The sequence below is a fragment of the Sander lucioperca genome, chromosome 15 (assembly GCF_008315115.2).
Source record: "Sander lucioperca isolate FBNREF2018 chromosome 15, SLUC_FBN_1.2, whole genome shotgun sequence".
In the NCBI taxonomy this organism is placed as follows: Eukaryota; Metazoa; Chordata; class Actinopteri; order Perciformes; family Percidae; genus Sander; species Sander lucioperca.
In genome coordinates, this window is record NC_050187.1 from 1,306,899 (window position 1) to 1,327,356 (window position 20,458).

The 20,458-nt window shown below is 39.9% G+C and overlaps 1 protein-coding gene across 1 annotated transcript in view; it reads right to left on the reverse strand.

Annotated features, from left to right (window-relative positions):
* Positions 1 to 20,458, reverse strand: part of fbxw4 (F-box and WD repeat domain containing 4) — a 74,198-nt gene that overhangs the window by 51,823 nt on the left and 1,917 nt on the right. The window contains exons 3-5 of the mRNA XM_031304699.2: positions 18,354 to 18,539; positions 17,683 to 17,815; positions 16,781 to 16,866 (exon numbers count right to left, since the gene is read on the reverse strand). Coding sequence (XP_031160559.1) covers positions 16,781 to 16,866; positions 17,683 to 17,815; positions 18,354 to 18,539 — 405 coding nt within the window. The remainder of the gene's footprint in view (positions 1 to 16,780; positions 16,867 to 17,682; positions 17,816 to 18,353; positions 18,540 to 20,458) is intronic.

The window sequence follows — 20,458 nt, forward strand, 5'->3', positions numbered from 1 at the left end:
ATCTGCATAAAGCAAGCATATTTATCCTCTCCCATGCTGATAAGAGCATTATTTAAAAACTTGAAAAATATTCCTTTAAATAAAAAATGAGTTAACTATGGACAATCATGCGATTAATCGCGATTAAATATTTCAATCAATTGACAGCCCTACAAATAAACACATACAATAAATACATACACATACATAAGCAGCAGACTGCTGCACCCTCAGTGCAAGAAGGAGCGCTACCGCAGCTCCTTCATACCAGCAGCAGTCAGACTCTTTAATACAACATCATAATGTAGCACTGCTAGCTGTTTCTGCAACATGAGCCATCAATGGACAATATTTTGCACTATGCACATTTATCTATTTATTACTCTGTGTCATCTCCAACTGTGCAACATGTCATCTCTATTCATTCGCACCTTACTCTTCTGTATATCTGTGTTTATATACTGTCTGTTTATATAAGGTTGTTTATTGTGTAAATAATTTTTATTACTATTATTATTATTATTATTATAACTAATTCTATTCTATTTTTCCTTTCCCTATACTTTATGTATATTTTTTTCTCCTATGTCTACTTCATGTGTATTTATGTTGCTCTGATGTGTGTACATTTTCTTTTGAGCTGCTGTAGCACAGGAATTTCCCCAGTGTGGGATTAATAAAGTCTATCTTATCTTATCTTAATAACCATTTGCATATAGGCTGGTTGGGTGTGTGTGTATACATTTAAGTTGTTACTCTCACATAAACCATACATTAAAAATGTGAGATGACTAATGACAAAAGCGCTGTCTGTGTGTGGAAAGGCGTCGTGTAAAGTGTGCTGATCAAGACCCAACATTTCCTGATTTTGCTGCTTCATAATAAAACCTTTTAAATGACAAAATAATGGGGGACTTTTATTGTGAAGAATTTATAGAAAATGAAAACTATTATCCACTTTTTTTTTTTTACAGCCGCTGCATTGACCACTCGGGCTCGCTGGCTTCTAAATAGCAAGAGCAGATGTCGCGACTTAAGAACAGGAGTGTCAGTAGTAATATCATACATATGTGTGAATTCTTAAAGTAAAAAAAACTAAAAATAAAGGTATTGTATACTGACGGTCCCCTGGGACCTCACTGCCGACACGGTGCCTTCTCCAGACAACCCAAGGTACAGAGCTCCAGAGAGCCGGGGATATAAGAGCAGGCAGCACAGGGACAAAAACACTGACATCACTGATTGTATTATAATAGCATCCAAAACACACAGTTCACTCTGAGTTTAAAATACTTTAAAAGAGTACGTAGTTCCACTTATAGTACAGTTGAGTAGGCGGTCCTTCATGTGGCCCTAGGACACATGCCCGTACACACTGCTATAAGAATGTGGCCATATGTGGTCACGTGTGGCTAAGACCACCTCTGAATGTGGTCTGAGTGATCTGATCTCAATGCGTCCTAGGTTCATTCACACCTGTACTTAGAGCTATACTCTTGTGTCATTCTCTGGGCAAATTAGAAATTAACTAATCACCATTGACTATAGGAGATGAAAAATGAAAGTGAACTCAGACTACACTCTTTCAGTGTTTTGGTAAGCCTGCACCTGAAGCTACTGCTGCTTCGAGTGACACTGCAGCAGACATTAACATTACAGAAACAACAGAAAATGAGCCAGATGAGGCTGATGCTATATGCTGTAACCTTACAAACTACGCATGGGGTGCGCTGCTCTGGGATGGGCGAGCATGAAGATGTGAGGAAAAAAAACACTGTATACTCACTACAAAAATCTACACTGCACCATTGACGTCTGAGTCAGGATTTTAAAACCTAAAAAAAGCCATGGTCCAGGGCCACTGTTGAGATCGATATCTTTTCCGAAGCTGTAGGACGGGGGCGACGGTGCTGCACTAGCCTTGGCATTTCACTGCAGTTGCAATAATCTTCACTAACAGACCTTGAGATGATATCCAGTGGAACAACAGAAACACAGGGATGGAAACAGAGGTGGGCTGAGAGGTGTGTGTGTGTGTGTGTGTGTGTGTGTGTGTGTGTGTGTGTGTGTGTGTGATGATTGATTCCAGCCATGCTTTGAAAAATTTTAACTCATATATTGCAGTACATTAAAACTGACAAAAAAAAAAGTCTACTGCTGTGTACATCAATGTAAATATTTAATTTGTGATTGATCATATAGTTGCCATATTGTGATATATATCAGATAATCACACAGTTTGAGTTAATGCCCTATTATAATACTAAAAGTATTTAAATCAAAACGTGAAGTGTGTGTGTGTGTGTGTAATTTGTAGATTTGTTGTTTATGTTCTCACTGAATATTAATAGTATCATGTTTGTGCTCTCCAACAGGAAGCTGGGAGATACCCTGCATACAAGGAAATGGTGGCTGAATACGGCTGGCTCGACAAACGTATGTTGACTATCCCAAAATATGATTTTACAAGATGGAGATAGTGTTAAAGATGAGTGTAAAAAGAAATGATGACTTGAGTAGTAGTGCGAAAGAATTACCTGCATTAAACTCAATATTACAGAACAAAATAATGAAGATGTGACCTGGTGATTAGGAGTTTTTTTAAATCTAATTTCCGTTTGCAAAGCCACGTTTGATTCTACTTGGAAATCTAATGAAAAAAGTGGAACAGTGGCCTCATGTATATTTGCTTATTCTAAAACCCCGTCATTTAATTTCTTCAGAGGACTCAAATTCCTTGTTTTTTAGTTTGATATGAGTACTTCTGAACACAGCCAGGGAGTAATTCAGTGTACTCAAAGGCAGCTCAGTCGTTTGGAACAGAGCATGACCTGACATCTGTGTCAAGATGCAGAGTCATTTTGGAGTTTCATTAAAAAAAGAAAGACACATAATAAATCCTATTCACTGTGTTACCTAGCAGTGTGTGTCTGTGTGTGTGTGTGTGTGTGTGTGTGTGTGTGTGTGTGTGTTGAGTAGTGTTAAGTATATAGATCCTATTCTAAACAAATTGATTTCTCTCCAGTTGCTTGACAATATACTAATATTGTCAACGTTAATCAACGTTATTTGACAATTGATGCCTGCAGCACACACTGTACAGGTAAAACGAGTAGGGACAGTGCCAATTCATTTTAGTCACTTTTAAATACAACCATCCTTTTAAAACATAGCCCGCATATCACAAAGTACTGAGGGCAGACAAGGAGGCCTGAAGCCCAAAATAAGAAGAGCAGTGTATCTCGCTGGTTCAGCACAAGCAGCTAATGGAACCACTGATCTGCTCGAGATTAATTATACAAAAATTGTTTAAAGAAAATTATTTTAGATTCACATTCACGAATGTGAACTACGAATGTAGTTGGTGTCTAACCAGAAGTGCTTTAAGCTGTAATTAAATAATATATTAAATAACGTGAGCTACAGTATGATTATATAACATGTGCTACAGTATATACAGAGTGCAATGTATGAATGATATATAAGCGTAGATATGTGTCTATATGTCTATTACTACAGGTATGTACAGGCTATGAACAGGCTATATGGTAATACAGATTAAATAACTATACAGTATGTACAGTGGTGCAAATTGTGATAATTGGAGGGCGTATACAATATGTACAGCGATTACAATACAAGGGAACCTTATGTTTTTGATATGGCTCTTACATTGAATCATTGTTTTTACTTAATTACAAATTGGTTTTGGGGAATTTCAGCACACATATAGTGCTATAACGTGCTTGGTTAAACTTGGATTGAAATGGAGGCATTTGGAATAATGCGGTCTCTGTGGACTATTCAGCCCCTGTAAGTGATCAAAGGAAAGGAGGAGTGTGAAGCAGGGACAGTGACGTTTCTAACACAGGGAAGGCATGCTGTGGACGCAGCCACCATTCACCTCATTCCCTCTGAACTAGCCTTTAAACATCCAACAAAAGCTGTCAAAGTGGCACATGGCACAAACAAATGCCACAAACTGTTAAGAGAGAGTGAATTACGACACCTGCCTCAAGCCGTACATCTGCTTAGAGAATCAGCCTCCTTAATGGAAACCACGTAGGCTGCTGGAGACCAGGGTTCAACAGCCAACACTACGTCTATATTCAGCAGATGTTGAAAAACAGCATTTTAGAAAATAACATAAGATAATTAAATAACAATTTCCCAAACAATCTCCCCAAAATGGCATTATTGTACTTGCACACTGGTTACTTCATATTAAATATACATATTTAATTTTGTATGTAAATTTTACTACACTTGTATATACATGTAAAAAAAATTTCATCCCTCTAAGTATATTGTTCAGTAGTTGTTCTGGCATTTTAATCTTTGCTATCTTATTTTTTTTATTTTATTTTTGAATCTTATTTATTATTTCCTGTATTTTCTGTATGTGTGTGAGGGAGTATGTGTGTATGTCCTTGGTAACTTGCTGCTTGTTACAGAGTAATTGGGATTAATAAAGTCCATCCATCCATCCATCCATCCATCCATCCATCAGTACTGTTAGTATTGTCTCCATCCATCCATCCATCCATCCATCAGTACTGTTAGTATTGTCTCCATCCATCCATCCATCCATCCATCCATCCATCCATCCATCCATCCATCAGTACTGTTAGTATTGTCTCCAGGATGAAACAAACAAACCGTACACATTAAAACTCATTCAAAACTATGTGTGCATCAGGACAGAACATGTGGGTTTGGTATTCCCCCAGAAAAGGATGTTGCATCCAAACTGGAATAAATGGGTTTTAATTCTGATTTTAAAGTCAAGACAGTAAGGGCAGTGGATTTTGAAATTTGTTTGAGATGCAATATTCCAGCATTTTTTTGCAGCACTAATCACACTAAAACGTGTCATGTGTATTGACTTATATGGTCGATACATTAGCTTAGACAATGTATCCTGTTCAAATAAATCTAAAATAAACATAGCAGCTAGATAATTCATTCTTTTTGCAGCAGAAAGTTAAGGCTTCCGCCTTTCCGGTCATTACGTTGTACACTTGAGATGACGCTATCGCGTTAGGTGACGTCCGGTGGACACCATTCTATTGCACATGAAACTATTAAAACTAGGGCTGTCAATCGATTAAAAAAATTAATCTAATTAATTACATACTCTGTAATTAATTAATTGAAATTAATCGCATACATAATTAACGGTGCCTGAACCGATACTTTTTAAGAAAGTAAAAAAAGAAAGAAAGAAAGAAAGAAAGAAAAAAAAAAACGGTACTAAACAACAGTCGGTGACATTAAAGAACGGCTTGTTTATTGCTAAGGCCATATGGTCAAAATTAAATGATTTAATAATAATGTATAAGAATAACAATAACTTATTTCACTAGTAAATTGCTGTTGAACGACAAAAACAACCACCAGATGGGAAAAGGACATTTACAATAACTTCAAATGCACCACGAGGCTGTAGTTTACCAGTTTCATTGAACGCACCGTCTGTGTTGTTTTTCCGACGGCTAAAACACAGTCAAACTTTACACCGTTTAGCGTTAGCTGTCAGCATTTTAACCGTTTTTAATCCAGCTACTAGCTAGTGGTAGGCTAACGTTAGCTGCTGTCGAGTATAGTGTTAACTAGCTAGCGGTAGGCTAACGTTAGCTGCTGTCGAGTATAGTGTTAACTAGCTAGCGGTAGGCTAACGTTAGCTGCTGTCGAGTATAGTGTTAACTAGTTAGCGGTAGGCTAACGTTAGCTGCTGTCGAGTATAGTGTTAACTAGCTAGCGGTAGGCTAACGTTAGCTGCTGTCGAGTATAGTGTTAACTAGCTAGCGGTAGGCTAACGTTAGCTGCTGTCGAGTATAGTGTTAACTAGCTAGCGGTAGGCTAACGTTAGCTGCTGTCGAGTATAGTGTTAACTAGCTAGCGGTAGGCTAACGTTAGCTGCTGTCGAGGATAGTGTTAACGAGCGTCACGTGTTTGTGTTGCCGTCTGTTTCAGAGCATCAGAGAGAAGAGCAGACATATCAGTGGCACCAGATTTCGGTAGCCAGGGTTGGCAGGAAGAAGATTTTTACAAGTAAATGTTCCAGTTAATGATCCAGGCAGCACATTCTCGTCTCCCTCCTTCATTTTACAGTCCAATGGTGGCTAGAACGGCTGGAATGGATTCATCTGCGTTATTTTTTTTAAAGCGTTATTTTTTCTCAGATTAATTAATCGAAATGAACGCGTTATTTTGACAGCCCTAATTAAAACGCCATTACACTCTGCTCATTAAAATGAGCATATCTCAAAAACAAAAGAAAATACATAGTTCAAATAAGTTATGAAGTGTTAATACATATTTTGTTCAGTTTCTACATTTAAAGATCTTCTGGATCAATATGTTTTGTGTGTTTATTTATTAAAATTTGATTACAACACGTCAGATTTTTTATTTATGACAATTAAAAAAGTATTATTATTTTTATAATGGTTTATTGACTTACATAATCTTTTAGCTTATGTTGTGCTGATTTTAGGGATATAAAGTATTTGAATATACTCCAAGAAATGACATCACAATAAGCAAAGATTTCAATGTAGGCACTGGCGGACTATTTCTATTGCAGAGTTCAAAGGGTTAAAGGGTGTCCAGCACTCATACCCTAGTCTCGCATAGCCAGACCTTCCTTCACAGCGCTGTGGAGGAGGGTCTGGCTAGTCCACACAGCATTCTGGGATGGGAGAAAAACGTGCTCTGGTTTATTGACATTTCTTTAAACCAATCACAATCGTCTTGGGCGGTGCTAAGCGCCGTATGGAGCAACAGCGCCTCTGCAAAATATCCTCGGGAAGGAACTTGTTTTTTGGTGGAACGTGTACGTTCAGAAGTTGTTTTAGTCGTGCGAGAGAAAACTCTGATTGGACAGATAGTCTAGCTAGCTGTCTGGAGTTACCCTGCAGAGATCTGAGGAGCAGTTAACCATAGTCCTTATAAATCGACCAGAGTTTAAAATGCCAACGCAAAGGAAGCCCAAGGCAACGGATATATGGCAAAAATGAGTAAAATTCAGCGGAATTTTCATCTGCAACGGAGCAATCACGGAAGTGAAACGTCGTGGATACAGACTACTCTTTCCCTAACCTTAACCAAATATTTTAGTCACCTAATCATGACCATACAGTAACAGTCCAGTAGTAGTATCCTGGATATTGTAGAACTAAATCATGTAAAAACCACTGCACTGAATGCATTCTGGTGTTTTGCAGAATCGGCTAGTATAAACATTCTGACTGGCAATAGGGTTGGCATAATGCTATAGTCATGCATAATGCCACTTTGAGTGTGTATACTGCGGTTTTGCCTGTGCATTATGTTGCTGTAGGGGCTCTACAAGCACAAGTACACAGAGTAAGTTTGCATCTTGAAAAAACTATGACGTACATGTTGATCATGTTGTTCATAGCCCTTTTGTTTGAATGTTTTATGATAGTGTATATACAGTGCCAAGAAAAAGAGAGTGAACCCTGTTGAATTACCTGGTTTTCTGCTTTAATTGGTCATAAAATTACAGGTTTAGACAAACACAATAGGCTTAAAGGAGACCTATAATGCTAATTTTCAAGTTAATACTTGTATTTTGTGTTCCTACTAGAACATGTTTAAATTATTTAATGTTCCAAAAACACTTCATTTTTTTTCATACTGCCCCTGTATTCACCCTCTGTCTGAGACGCTCTGTTGGAGTGCCTGTCTTTAAGCCCCGCAAACCAGTGTGGTATGACATCATACCAAGCCGAGAATAGAAAAAACTGTTGAAACCATAGCGTTTAGGACAGCGTGAAATCTGAGGTTTTGGCTCAGGTATTTCTTTTACGTTCGTTTATGTCATTATTTGATGCTTCAGCCACGTTTAATACGAACATCCGATATTGCAACATTACAGATGCGACAGAAAAATAGGGAAAAGCATTATAGGTCTCCTTTAAGCTAATAAAACAGAAACCATGTATTTATTGAACACACCCAATACGCATGTACAGTGCTGGTTGAAAAGTTAAGTGAATCCTTGGATTTGATATCTGTTGAACCTCAAGCAAACGCTTCTGGTAGCTGCAGACCTGCACACCGCTCTAACCCTAACCCTCCTTACAAAAATGTTCTGCTGCGAATGGCTCGTTTGAGGTCTGTCCACAGCATGTCTACACTCCTATCTCTATTTCAAAGCAAACAACTCCACCTTAGTCTGCAAAACATACACTTAGTAGTGTTGTGGAGTGTCCAGATGCTTCAGGCGTGCAGCAATCTTTTTTTGGAGAGCAATGGCTTCCTCCGTGGTGTCCTGCGATAGACACTATCAAGCTATATGTATGGTGGACTCATGAACAGAGATGTTAACCTGTTCCAATGATTCCTTTAGGCCTTCTGTGGACCGAGGGTTCTTTTTTACCTCGTATAGCATTCTTTGATGTGATTTGTAACAGTTCTCAGTTGCCTAAATTTGCAGAAAACCTGTCTAAATGTGGATGGATGAATCTCTAAAGTCTTGGAGGTGGTTCTAACCTTTTTTACACTTTTAAATTAATCAATAATTATTGATCTATACAAATGATTAAGCTGCTGAGAGCGCTTTCCTTCAAGCCATGTTCACATCAAACTCAAACTTTTTTTTATTTTTATTAAAGTAGTTCTAATCCACATCTCCAAACTGCTTACTTTGATACCAGGGGCCAGATGCATACAACTCTGTGTAGACTCAAAAACAGAAATGGGCATATGCAATTTTTTTCGTCAGAATTATGCGGCCGCACGTACACCTGATTCTGTTTAAAGGCCCTGACTCACCAACCCGATTATCGACCGTCGGACAGTCTGGCGAGGTCGGTGACTCGAGTCTGTTCGGTGTGTCCCGTGCCGTCGTCAGTCAGAGGAGCCGTCGGCCTTCATTTGGGCTGATTTGACATGTTGAATCGGAAGGCGGGCAGTCGGACTCAATGACTAATCTGATTGGGTGGAGTGCTAACACGGAAATGGCGAGCGGGATGAGCGTGACGAACGCCTCTCAAAATCTGACGAAAATCTTTTAAACTGACCTTTGTTGATCTGAAATGAAGACAGATTCAGCAACTGCACGGCCTATTTCTCTCTTAAAATGTTTTCAGAAACACGTTTCGGTGAAGTATTTTCGTAAAATATGAGATCGTATTCCGAGCCGCCATTATGGTTGGCTTTGAAATCCGGGAGAAGCCAGACCCACGTGATGCATTCGTCCAATCAGCTGCTGGTTTTCATTTTTTGGGCGACAATACAGATCAGCGCCGCCTGCTGTTATGGAGACGTATTACGTCTCGCACACGTGCAGAACGTACGCTCAAGTTGGCGTCGCTTCGGTGTGTTCCGAGGCACTCCAGTGGCAGCCATCTTCTTAGCCAGGCTAGAGACATCGCCCCCTTCAGTACAAAGATGTGAAAACACCTCTCTAGTGACAAACTTTGCATGGATATAAGTCAGTATAGCAAGGTCAGACATTTTAGGGGACATAAACATAAAACACACATTACTGAGTGAAGGGGGACCTTAAAGAGCAGTTAAAACAGAATATAAGAACAGCTAAAAAAAAAAAGGAATAAGACAGGTATTTAGTTTTGTTTAGTTCAGACCTGGTCTGTTCCAGCCCATGGGTGGGGCTTTTACCCCTGGCTATACAGCACTTTCTCAACTGTTTGATTTGGGATGGTTTTATGACTTTTAGCTAGGCTTAAACGGCTGGGGTGAAAACCAGGAGGGGCAACTTGGTGTGTGGGGCAGAAGTTTATCAGTGAGTTGACACCTGTTTTCCAGAAGATTTTTAATTAACCAGGCCGTTGGTCAGTGAGTGATAGTTTCCATTATGAGGGGGCGAAGGGCTGAGGCATGGTCTGCTATTTCAGCCAGCAAATTGGAGAATTAATGATGTGGATAATCTGCCTGTTCCTCTCAGATCTGAGAGACGCTGCAAGGCCTGGGTCAGACAGACAAGGCCACCATGCTTGTGTGTTGATATACTGGATATCTTATTACCGTGTGTGCAAAGGTTATAATTTTAGACTGAAAAGGAGGACATGTTATCTGCTCCTCACTTATTTAAAGGGCTTAAGGACCAAGCTGGACTATTACATCAGATTCAGGGTTAGAAGTCATTCATATATTAGGGGTTTTGGAATAAATGCTGTTTAGGGTTAGACCTGCTCCACAGCCCAGAATTGTAGAAATTCTGTCCATATTGGATGACTCTGCAATGCAAAGGAGTGTTTTAGTTACTTTAAAGGTGCAATAGGTCAATATGTAATACTAACAGCTAGCGTTTAAAATAGTTACTGCAGTCCAAATTCAAAATACTGGAGAGAGTCGTCTTCCCCGGCACCTCCTCAACAGACTCAAAGTGCACGGAGGTTGCCAGGTTGCAAACGCAGCATCCAACAATGTTGCTAGATGCTAGTCTGACAAAGCCAGACATTACTCCACAGCACAGCGGAGTAGCTGACGTTAAAAGCTGGCTATGTTGACAGTCATAAAAGCCCATGCTCACACAAAGCTCTGTACCCGACTGACAACCACACTGTCTTGGCTTAAAATTACTGCAACAACCGCTGAAATCCTACTACCTCGCTGTCCTCTCTACCTGACTGATAGACACACTTTCTTGGCTTAAAATTAGGGCAAGAACCGCTAAACATATCACTACCTAGCTGTCCTCTACACCCGACTGACAGACCAACTTTCTTGTTTTAAAATGACTCACCGTTAGTCGGCTATGGCTGCTGAACAGGCTACACGGTTGTTTTGCCAAAGTTAAATTGCACGTTTCTTATAAAGGAAGTCAAGCTTGCGGTTTCTGTCATAGGTCTGTCAAGGTGGTTGTAAACAGCCATTTCCCGCTTGACTGGTCCTTCAGTAATGTTAGCAGTTAGCAGAGTTAGCATGGCGGCGTTAGCCAGGACCAGTCGGGATCTGCCTCTGGCTGTGTCTCAATTGTTTTTGCGACCAACTCGAGTACTCTATATAATTAAATGTGAGTACACAAATGTTGACATGAAATGACATAAAATGCATAAAAAAAAACATCTTTTGGAAATTGATCTTAATGCCTTAATTAAAAAAATGAGGAAAATCCAACCTTTAAGTACACCAATTTTCTTTGTGAATGAATAATGAATTTATGTTTAAAAATAAATGTTCTTCCTTAAAATACAGGGGGCATAAATCAGTACACCCCTATGTTAAATTCCCATAGAGACAGGCAGATTTTTATTTTTAAAGGCCAGTTATTTCATGGATCCAGGATACTATGCATCCTGATAAAGTTCCCTTGGCCTTTGGAATTAAAATACCCCCACATCATCACATCCCCTTCACCATACCTAGAGATTGACATGGTTTTATTTCAGTTAGCCTAATAGCTGGTTTGATTTGCATTGAGAGATGATTTTATGGAAAGTACCCCATGCCAATCTCTAGGTATGGTGAAGGGGATGTGATGATGTGGGGCGATTTTAATTCCAAAGGCCAAGGGAACTTTATCAGGATGCATAGTTTCCTGGATCCATGAAATAACTGGCCTTTAAAAATAAAAATCTGCCTGCCTCTATGGGAATTTAACATAGGGGTGTACTTACTTATGCCCCCTGTATTTTAAGGAAGAACATTTATTTATTTACGATACATTATTCATTCATAAAGAAAATTGGTGTCCTTAAAGGTTGGATTTTTCCTAATGTTTTTAATTAAGGCTTTAAGATCAATTTCCAAAAGATGTTTTTTTTATTCCTCTTTTTAGTCAACTTTAGCATGGGTGTGTAAACTTATGTAAGCCACTTTATCTGGCAACCCGGCCTGGCTGTCAAACTGGGCAGTTAATAATAATAATAATAATAATAATAATAATAAATTGAAATTATATACTGCTTTTCATAAACTCAAAGTCGCTTACCAACACACAGGCCAAAATACAAACAGAAATTTAGTAGAATTTCAAAAGGAGAAAATACTGGCATTAGCATTGTCAGAAAAGATAGTATTTCAACTTACCATGTTTCCTTAATATCTGATGATATATTGTGGTCATTTTTAGATTTAATACAGTAAATATATTACATATTTCACCTTTAATTTTCCATAACCACCATATTTCCCTAACCTTACCAAACATTAGGTGACATGCACACACATTAATAACATAACTTTTTAAAGTGTTCACATTGGATGTTATAAAACGTCCTTGAATGTAATCTGGGTTTTTTGCAAAAGCACCCAATTCAAAGTTCTATGGTTGAGTTGTTAAAAAACCTATGCTCATATTTTCAGACCATGTTTTCATAATAACAAAGTATTTTTAATATGCCTGTAAAACACATAAAATGTTGGCAAAACAACTCTAAACAATAGTGGAAATGATCTGCTGAAGAACAGAGAGCTGTGACAGAGAGTAACACAGAAAGTCATTTTGTTGACATGAGCAGGTATGCCAAAGATTAGGTTTGTTAGGACCCAAGAGACAACATAGGTACTTGCTGCAAAGATAGGTTCCTGACACCTGAGTTATGTTGAACATGTGTTAACCCCATAAGAACACAGCTGTTTAAGAGAGAGGGAATGTGTTGGTTTCAAAGTACTGTAGCAGTATAAAGCAGATAATGATAAGAGTAAAAGAGCAACCTGCTTCTCCAGACAGGTAGATCACCCAAAGCTGTGATTTACTTCAACGCATTCTCATGAACGAGTTCGTACGATATCGTATGGAAATGTATGCACACCAATTTGTATGATATCCTACAAAATTAGGTGACCGGCGGCTGGTCACGTGAAGCCAGCTACAGAGCTCTGTCAGCTGTCGGTCGTATCGGCGGCCGTTGCTAGTTGAGTTTAGCCGACAAAAGGTTACTGGTAGCCGGCTACAGGGCACCGTGAGATGACGGTCCTTTCAGGGGCCGTGGCAAATTAACATTGTGCGGTGAAGACAGTTAAGTTTAGGCACCAAAACGACTAGTTAAGTTTAGGATAAAGATCGTGGTTTGGATTAAGACACTCCCAAGTAACAAACACGCATTTCCTGGGTGAAAGTCTTTTGTTTTCCCCGGAAAGCAAACTCAGCTCCTAGGCTTGAAAGCGCTGGGTTTTATGACCCACCCATCCACCCTGACCTCCTCCCTACGCCGTCCACAGTGTATTTATACAGCAGGAGTCAATGTGCTGCATACGGCAAAAAATATGTTCAATACATAGGAATTACAGTGCATTACTTTTCGTAGCTATATGTACGAATAGTTCATGACAACAGCCGGTTTACTTAATTTAGTCAACCAGGCAGTCCCTGCTACTAAAAAAAATAAAAGAAACATATAACAAAGGCAGTGTCCTGCTACGCAGAAACCTCAGGAGCTAACATGAACTACTGTACTTTGTTTTAAATGAATCCTGAAGCTCTATACAGAGCAGTCAATTGTTTAGTGTGACCTGTGATGCAGCCTGATGGGCAATCAACCGCCTCACTGCTGGACTAGCAGGTGGTGAAGTCAGGGTACCGTTGCAGCGCTCTGCATCTGTCTGCCTGCATGCAATCAATGGTGTGTGTGTGTCAAGTGTGTTATTGAGTGTCTGGGTGGGGTGTAAACATGGCTGAGAAATCAAAGGCACCTCTAAACCACACCACAAAGAATTTGGTTCTGCTCTCTCAAGCCAATTTCAGTCAGTACCTTTTAATATCTCACACTGGTTATATGCTGACACTGGGCTGGGAACCTTTACTATTTTCTATAAATGTGTATTCTATTGCTCTAATTTGGACAAGACAGAGGCTTAGCAATAGACTGGGTAAACCCAGCCCGATCTGCCGGCAATTTGATTTTGCCTTGAAGCTCAGGCTGGAAACCTGTACATTTTTCTATCCTGCTTCCGTTAGAAATCTGCGGGGACCAATCACAAACTGGCTTATCCACCTGGCGCGCTATTGGCGGGTTTAACACGATGACGTCAATCCAATTCCTTTTTAACCTCTCGACGATGCTCAATGGCTTCTTTAGTTTAGCAAACAAATCGCTCGAGTGGGTGTAAATACCACTCACTTTCATGTTTTTTTTTGCACAACCTGCGAAAATCGTTCGATGCCATTGCTGCTTCTGCAAACCGCTGATTGATGCTACAAACCAACACGTTTGTTGACACGTTTCCTGCCTGGAGTTTTCACGTCGCTCTGCAAAGTACGTCACCCGGATGGTTGGTCTGATTGGTTGAAGGACTATCCAATTGCGTACAGAGTCATTTGAACTATGCCCGTTGATCACACCTCTTGTGCAGTAGAAAATACAGAGCAGACTCCCCAGACTAATGTTCAATCTTAAAAGATTGAGCTTGGTCTGGTGATAGCCAGACTAGCTTAGCAATGCTTGACATTGTCTACATTAAAATAGCTGTGAACTTGTTTCTGGGTTATGTCCATGTTTTCATCCTAAACTTTGACTTAAACACTTTGAAAACCTTGGTCGCCTAGAAATGTCTGTTCAACATTCTACCAACCAAGTTAGCTAGCTAGCACTAGCGTTAGCTGTTAAGAGAAAGTCTGGCAATTTTCAGCCAGCTCTGTGTACTGCCGTACATGCTGAGGAACGGCACCAGTAGCCAGAGGTTCGCATTTACCCGCCAGCTAGTCTATATCCACGACCTTCCACTTCTGGGATTGCTCCGTTGCCGCCGCATGTCCTTCTTTTCGTCCGTTACCTTCCGCTTTCTTTGTGTTGGCATTTTAGACTCCGGTCGAGGACTATGGCTAACTGCTCCTCAGATCTCTGCAGGGTAAATCCAGACTAGGCCTCCACAATATTGGAAATACTGACATTGCGATATTTTTTTTCCTGTGATATATATGTGATATGAAAAAAAAAACAAATTTTTACAAGATGACAAATATAGCTCTATTTGGAAATAATAAATAATTCTCAACTACTGCGGTGATTTTGTAGGGGAGTGCATCTACATAGAAACTAAAAAATGTGTCTACTCTTCTGAAGTGATTTTGGAGAGGGACATTAGGTAGTTAAATACACAACGGTTGACTGACATGACATCATTGTATTCATATAATACTATCAATCCAGACTAAAGTCAATGAGATTAATAATGCATGCACGTTGCTTCCTCTAAATTCCAGGTTGTGGTCGACTAGCGGGGCCAGCTTGTTTGTTTTATAAATTGATCAACATTGATTGTGATTGGTGGTTCTGTGTGCATGCAGAGCCTGCATGTCACACACTAGCAACAAACTGTATCCAAGAATGCTTAAATCAGTGTAAATGACGTTCTATCAGACACAGACTGCTGTTATAGATTAGTGTTACGTTTCCAGCTTCACGGCTCCGAACCGTAACGTTAGTTGGGACAGACGCCTTGTTTCTTAAGGCTAACTATATTAGCTTTAGCCTGGCTAGTAGCAGCTTTATGCGGTGACAAATGGCCGGGAGACGTAGTGATAACGTTGCATTAATCAGGTGATTTAGTTCATCTTTGCAGCTTCACTACCCATGGAAAAGCATGTGCACCACTGTGTCAGCGACAGCTGCCGCTTACGGGACTTTAATACACACGGGAGAGCCCATAACAAACCCTGTCGTTACTTTACACACACACACACACACACACACACACACACACATTGCCCATATGGATACCTGTCTTTAAGGGGAAGGGTTGCCTGGTAACGATCATGTAAAAGGACAATGGTGAAAGTTTATTTTTCTATCAAGCAGCAAAAAAGTTAGCGTCAAAATTGCACATCCTGCGATGTGACTACTGCATGCGCACATCGCGATGCAGCCCAAATCCAGACAGCTAGCTAGACTATCTGTCCAACCTGAGTTTTATTTTGCACGACTAAAACTACTTTTGAACGTACACGTTTCAGGCTATTTTGCAGCGCTTAGCGACCAATGACGATTGTGATTGGTTTAAAGAAATGTCAATAAACCAGAGTCCGTTTCTTTTCCATCCCGGAATGCTGTGTGGACTAGCCAGACCCTCCACTACAGCGCTGTGGAGGAAGGTCTGGCAATGCGAGACTACCCGCCAGTAAAATTCAGCCAGTTGCTGGCTTCCAAACAGCAGCCCAAAAACCACTGGGTGACTTCACCGATGCTATGTCCATTATTTTTTACAGACTAGGATCACAGCAGCATGATGCAACAATCTGAGTTTGTACAATTTGGTAAAAGTAGGAGCAAACAGTACAGTCAGTATTCAGCAGGAGATGTGTGTTTGTCCAGCCACAGAGGTTAGCTCCACCACAAACATTATTCAAGACTTTGATACAAAACAGGCCAAAATCAGATAATCACCATCTGGACACGTGTTTAACCCAATAAGGTCCGTATGGTTAGATAATGACATGCTGGACTATGAGCTGGGGTTATGTTTACTGTCGGGAGTCTATGTCAATAACATCAATGAGGGATTCTCTTTCCGCTCCTCTTCGGAGTAGGGCTGGGCAATGTATCGATATTATATCGATATTGTGATTTGAGACTAGATTAGATTTTGGATATCGTAATATGACCCACTTTGGCATTATATCCACATTACTGATGATTATTTATCACAAATCTCATTGTGTAAATATTTTGTGAAAGCACCAATTGTCAACCCCACAACATCGTTATCGAGGTATTTTTGTCAAAAATATTGTAATATTTGACTTTCCCTATATTGTCCAGCAATACTTTGGAGCGTACCACCTCCACTGACATTTCCCTAACAGCCACCTCTCTGTGGCTCCTGTTTACTATACTTCTGTGAGTAATTCTGAGCAAATGCTTACCTCAATGTGGGACTAATAGCAACAGACCACACTCTGTCATACATGGGGATGGTGTCTCTGGGGCAGCCAGAAGTCAAAGTCCAAATCTAGAGACACAAAAGTCCCCAGTGAGTACATTTAATAATGTATGCATAAACAGACATACTATGCTATCCATCTATCCTTCCATCATCTGTAACTGCTTATCCTTAGGGGGGGGGCAGGTTGCCAATGTTGGCATACTATGTTATGCACATGATATATACTGCTGAATTATCCATGAAGCTTTTGACAAATTAAAATCTGAAGTAAAATGTTAATAATTTTCTTGTTCTTAAGAATTGATCAGTAAATGTTTCAAAGGTTAATGCCCTTCAGTCTAGGGACCGACCGACACTGTTTTTTAAGGCCGATACCGAATACAGATTATTATTAATTAATAAAACCGTTATTTGGATACGAATGTATGTATGTATTTACAGTGAAAATTTAAATCTTGAAATCAAAACTAAGATTTTGGAATGTTACATACTCCAACACAAAACTTTGTTTAAACGCTTTAAGCAACTATTTAATGAAATAGAAACTTTGAACATAATCCCCAGTAACAGAGAGTCAGATAGTGTTGTGGGGGGGGGCATTAAGTCAGACTCAGTGGTGAGTGAAACTGAAGCAGAGGGACAGACACAGAGCTGTAGCCGAGCCAAAGTACAACACTTTTTAATTAAATAACTTAATCGTTTAACAGGCAAATAAAACGCTGATACAGATAATCTGCCAACTGCCAAAAAAACGGCCTGATAATCGGCCAGGGTCGATAATCCCCACTTCAGTCTCCCTCTTTGTGAAAGAAAATATCGATTGTAAGCATCACGGCACTGTGTGTCACAATAATCAATGTGAATTGTAAAGGGTGTTCTGACCCGGGCAGTTCGGTCTCTGGATCCACTGATGACGAGTCCATCTTTAGAGTCCAGGCAGTTGACTTCCTGGTTATGACCTGATAACTCGACCAACATGTCCCCCCTCCTGCTGTGAACCAGGATCCTGCCATCACTGACACAGACAAAGAGGAGTTCATTTCAGTTGGGCTGCAACTAACCATTATTTTCACTGTCCACTCATCTGTAGATTATTTTCTCGATTAATTGATTAGTTGTTTGGGCTATAAAATGTCAGAAAATGGTGACAAATGTCTATCAGTGTTTCCCAAAGCCCAAGATGACCTCCTCAAATTTCACATTGAAGAAGCTGAAATCAAACGGATTAATCCATTATCAAAATAGTTGCCGATCAATTTAATAGTTGACAACTAATTGGTTAATCGATTCATCTTTGCAGCACTACAATTTACCCTGATCTTCTGTTTACGCCAAACTAATTGTTGTTGCTGCACATACTTGTCGTGTGCCACATGATTTCCCCAATAAACAGATACCTGTGTACACGTGGTAAAAACAGCAAGTGTAAATCTTTTTTTAAACCTCTATAGAAGATGCTAATTGTTACTTTATTACCTAACGGTAACAAAATGGCTATTCCACGTTGCCTATGTCAAATAAAGTCACCGCGAAAAATAAAGAGCATGAGGTACCTTCCACCACTGACCAGGTGAGAGTCCGTCACAACAAAGCGACAGACATCACCCTTGTGGCCCGAGTAGATTTCAAATGGTTTACGCTGGAGCTTCCCGGAGTCTTGGCGCAGATGGTGCGCTCCAATATCAGCAGCCTGAGATAGAAACAGTGTGTCCCCATCCAGCTGCAACCATGGCAACAGTCTGAAGACAAGATAGAGAGAGCACATTTAAGTCCCTCCACCCCCATCGGAGGGGAAAACAAATCTCCTTGTATTGCGTAAAGGTGCCTCCTAGACAATTCCGTAAGCTAGCAAACAACAACAAAAATGCCTAAAAGCTGCTGTGTGGTGGGATGCACTACTAACAGGGTAAAGAACCCAAAACTAAGTTTTCTATAAGCTTTCGAACTGAAAAACTGAGCTTTTATGAAGACAAAAGTGAATACAGATGTGAGGAAATCAGCAGGAAGAATGGGAAGCTTGTGGGATCCTGACACTAAGCTAACGATATGCCCAACATTAGTGTGCAGCAAGCATTTAGTTGCCAGAACGAATATCCAAAAAGTTTTAGGCTAACTATATATCTGTAAGTTCAGCTAAAATATTTTGACGGTATGCAACTTGTGTTATAGTAGAATGTGTATAAGTCAGAAAGCTATAGTATTATGTTTGCAAGTACCTTGGCTTGCTAACACATAGCTAACATTAGCGTACTAACAGCTAACTTGTTCTCTCTGGTAGACATAGGTTGCTAAAATAATCCTTTGAAATGCTTAAAGCTATAGTGCGTAGTTTGTGTCGCCCCCATGAGGAATTCTAAGTAATGACAACAACACTGTCACCGCGTCCACATGATACAAGCCCCCGGCAGTTGCTAGTAGCCAAGGAGGACACGGAGGATTAAAAAAACATGATGGACTCTTCAGAAGAGGTCATTATCTTCACTCGAGTTTCTGCGCGGGAAAGTCACCGGACGCCACAATCTTCTGAACATAGTCACACTGAGAAATCCAGAGAGAGTTGTGTGGAGCTGATAGTCTTAATTAGCTTTGTAGCAACTCATCTGGCAATGGCTTGAATGGAACGGACATTCATTAATATCAAAAAGTTACGCACTAAAGCTTTAACTCTGATGTTTTAGCTAGCTACGGGCACATCTTTGTTAGCGTTTTAGCCTTTAGTTGCATATTGATTTCCCCTCTGGTGGGCGTGGCTATCAGAGTGTGACGTGATGCGTTCTGTCTCTATAGAGAGGCAAAGTCCATCCCCTTCCGGTGGACCGCAATGGGACCTTGACTCGAAAAAAAAAAAGGAACAGTAGTGAACGGGGGAAAGACAAAATATTTTTTGATCCCGTTTGAATTGAGCCATGGATTACACATATGATGTTCATCAGTTTAATAGATAATTTCGCAAGTCAAGAAAGTCTCAGTTTATTGTTCAACTGTTGAAGTATAAGACTGTGAAAATACGTAATTAAAAAGACTACACACTTCAAAGTGGCATGGATGACGTCTCTCTGAAGCTACGATGTCTGTGTGTATCGTACCGGGGATGTAACGTTACTCAAATGAACAGAGGATCTTGCTTGTTCTTTTACTTATCTGCTGAAAACACTTCACCGGATAAAACACATCAGGTAAGAGAACGTTACATGTGTTGTGGAACAGAGCTATGCTAGCTAGCTAGCGAGCAAGTTGAGCATCAAGCTAGGTGACGTAAATTGCGCGAGACGAGAGATGTAGTTCACTGAGCGGTTTCACACTAAACTAAGTGGTCATATAACAAACCTACAGCTAACTGAGACTTTCTTCTGTTGAAAATGATCTTTTAAATTGACGAACATCATATTTGTAATCCATGGCTCAATTCAAACGGGATAAAAAAATAATTTGCCTCTCCCCGTTCACTACCGTTCATATTTTTTCGAAAGATAGGTACCATGGACCGGACGTAGAAGGGCGTGACTTCGGCTATCTATTATATAACGTCAGCTAACGTTCGTGAACGTCCTAACAAAACTAATCTCTGTGATGCTAAATATGTCCTTTTAGCTGTGCTAATATCTAACGGTAGCAAAAAACTAAATAGTAAGAAATTATAAAAATATAACTTTTCATC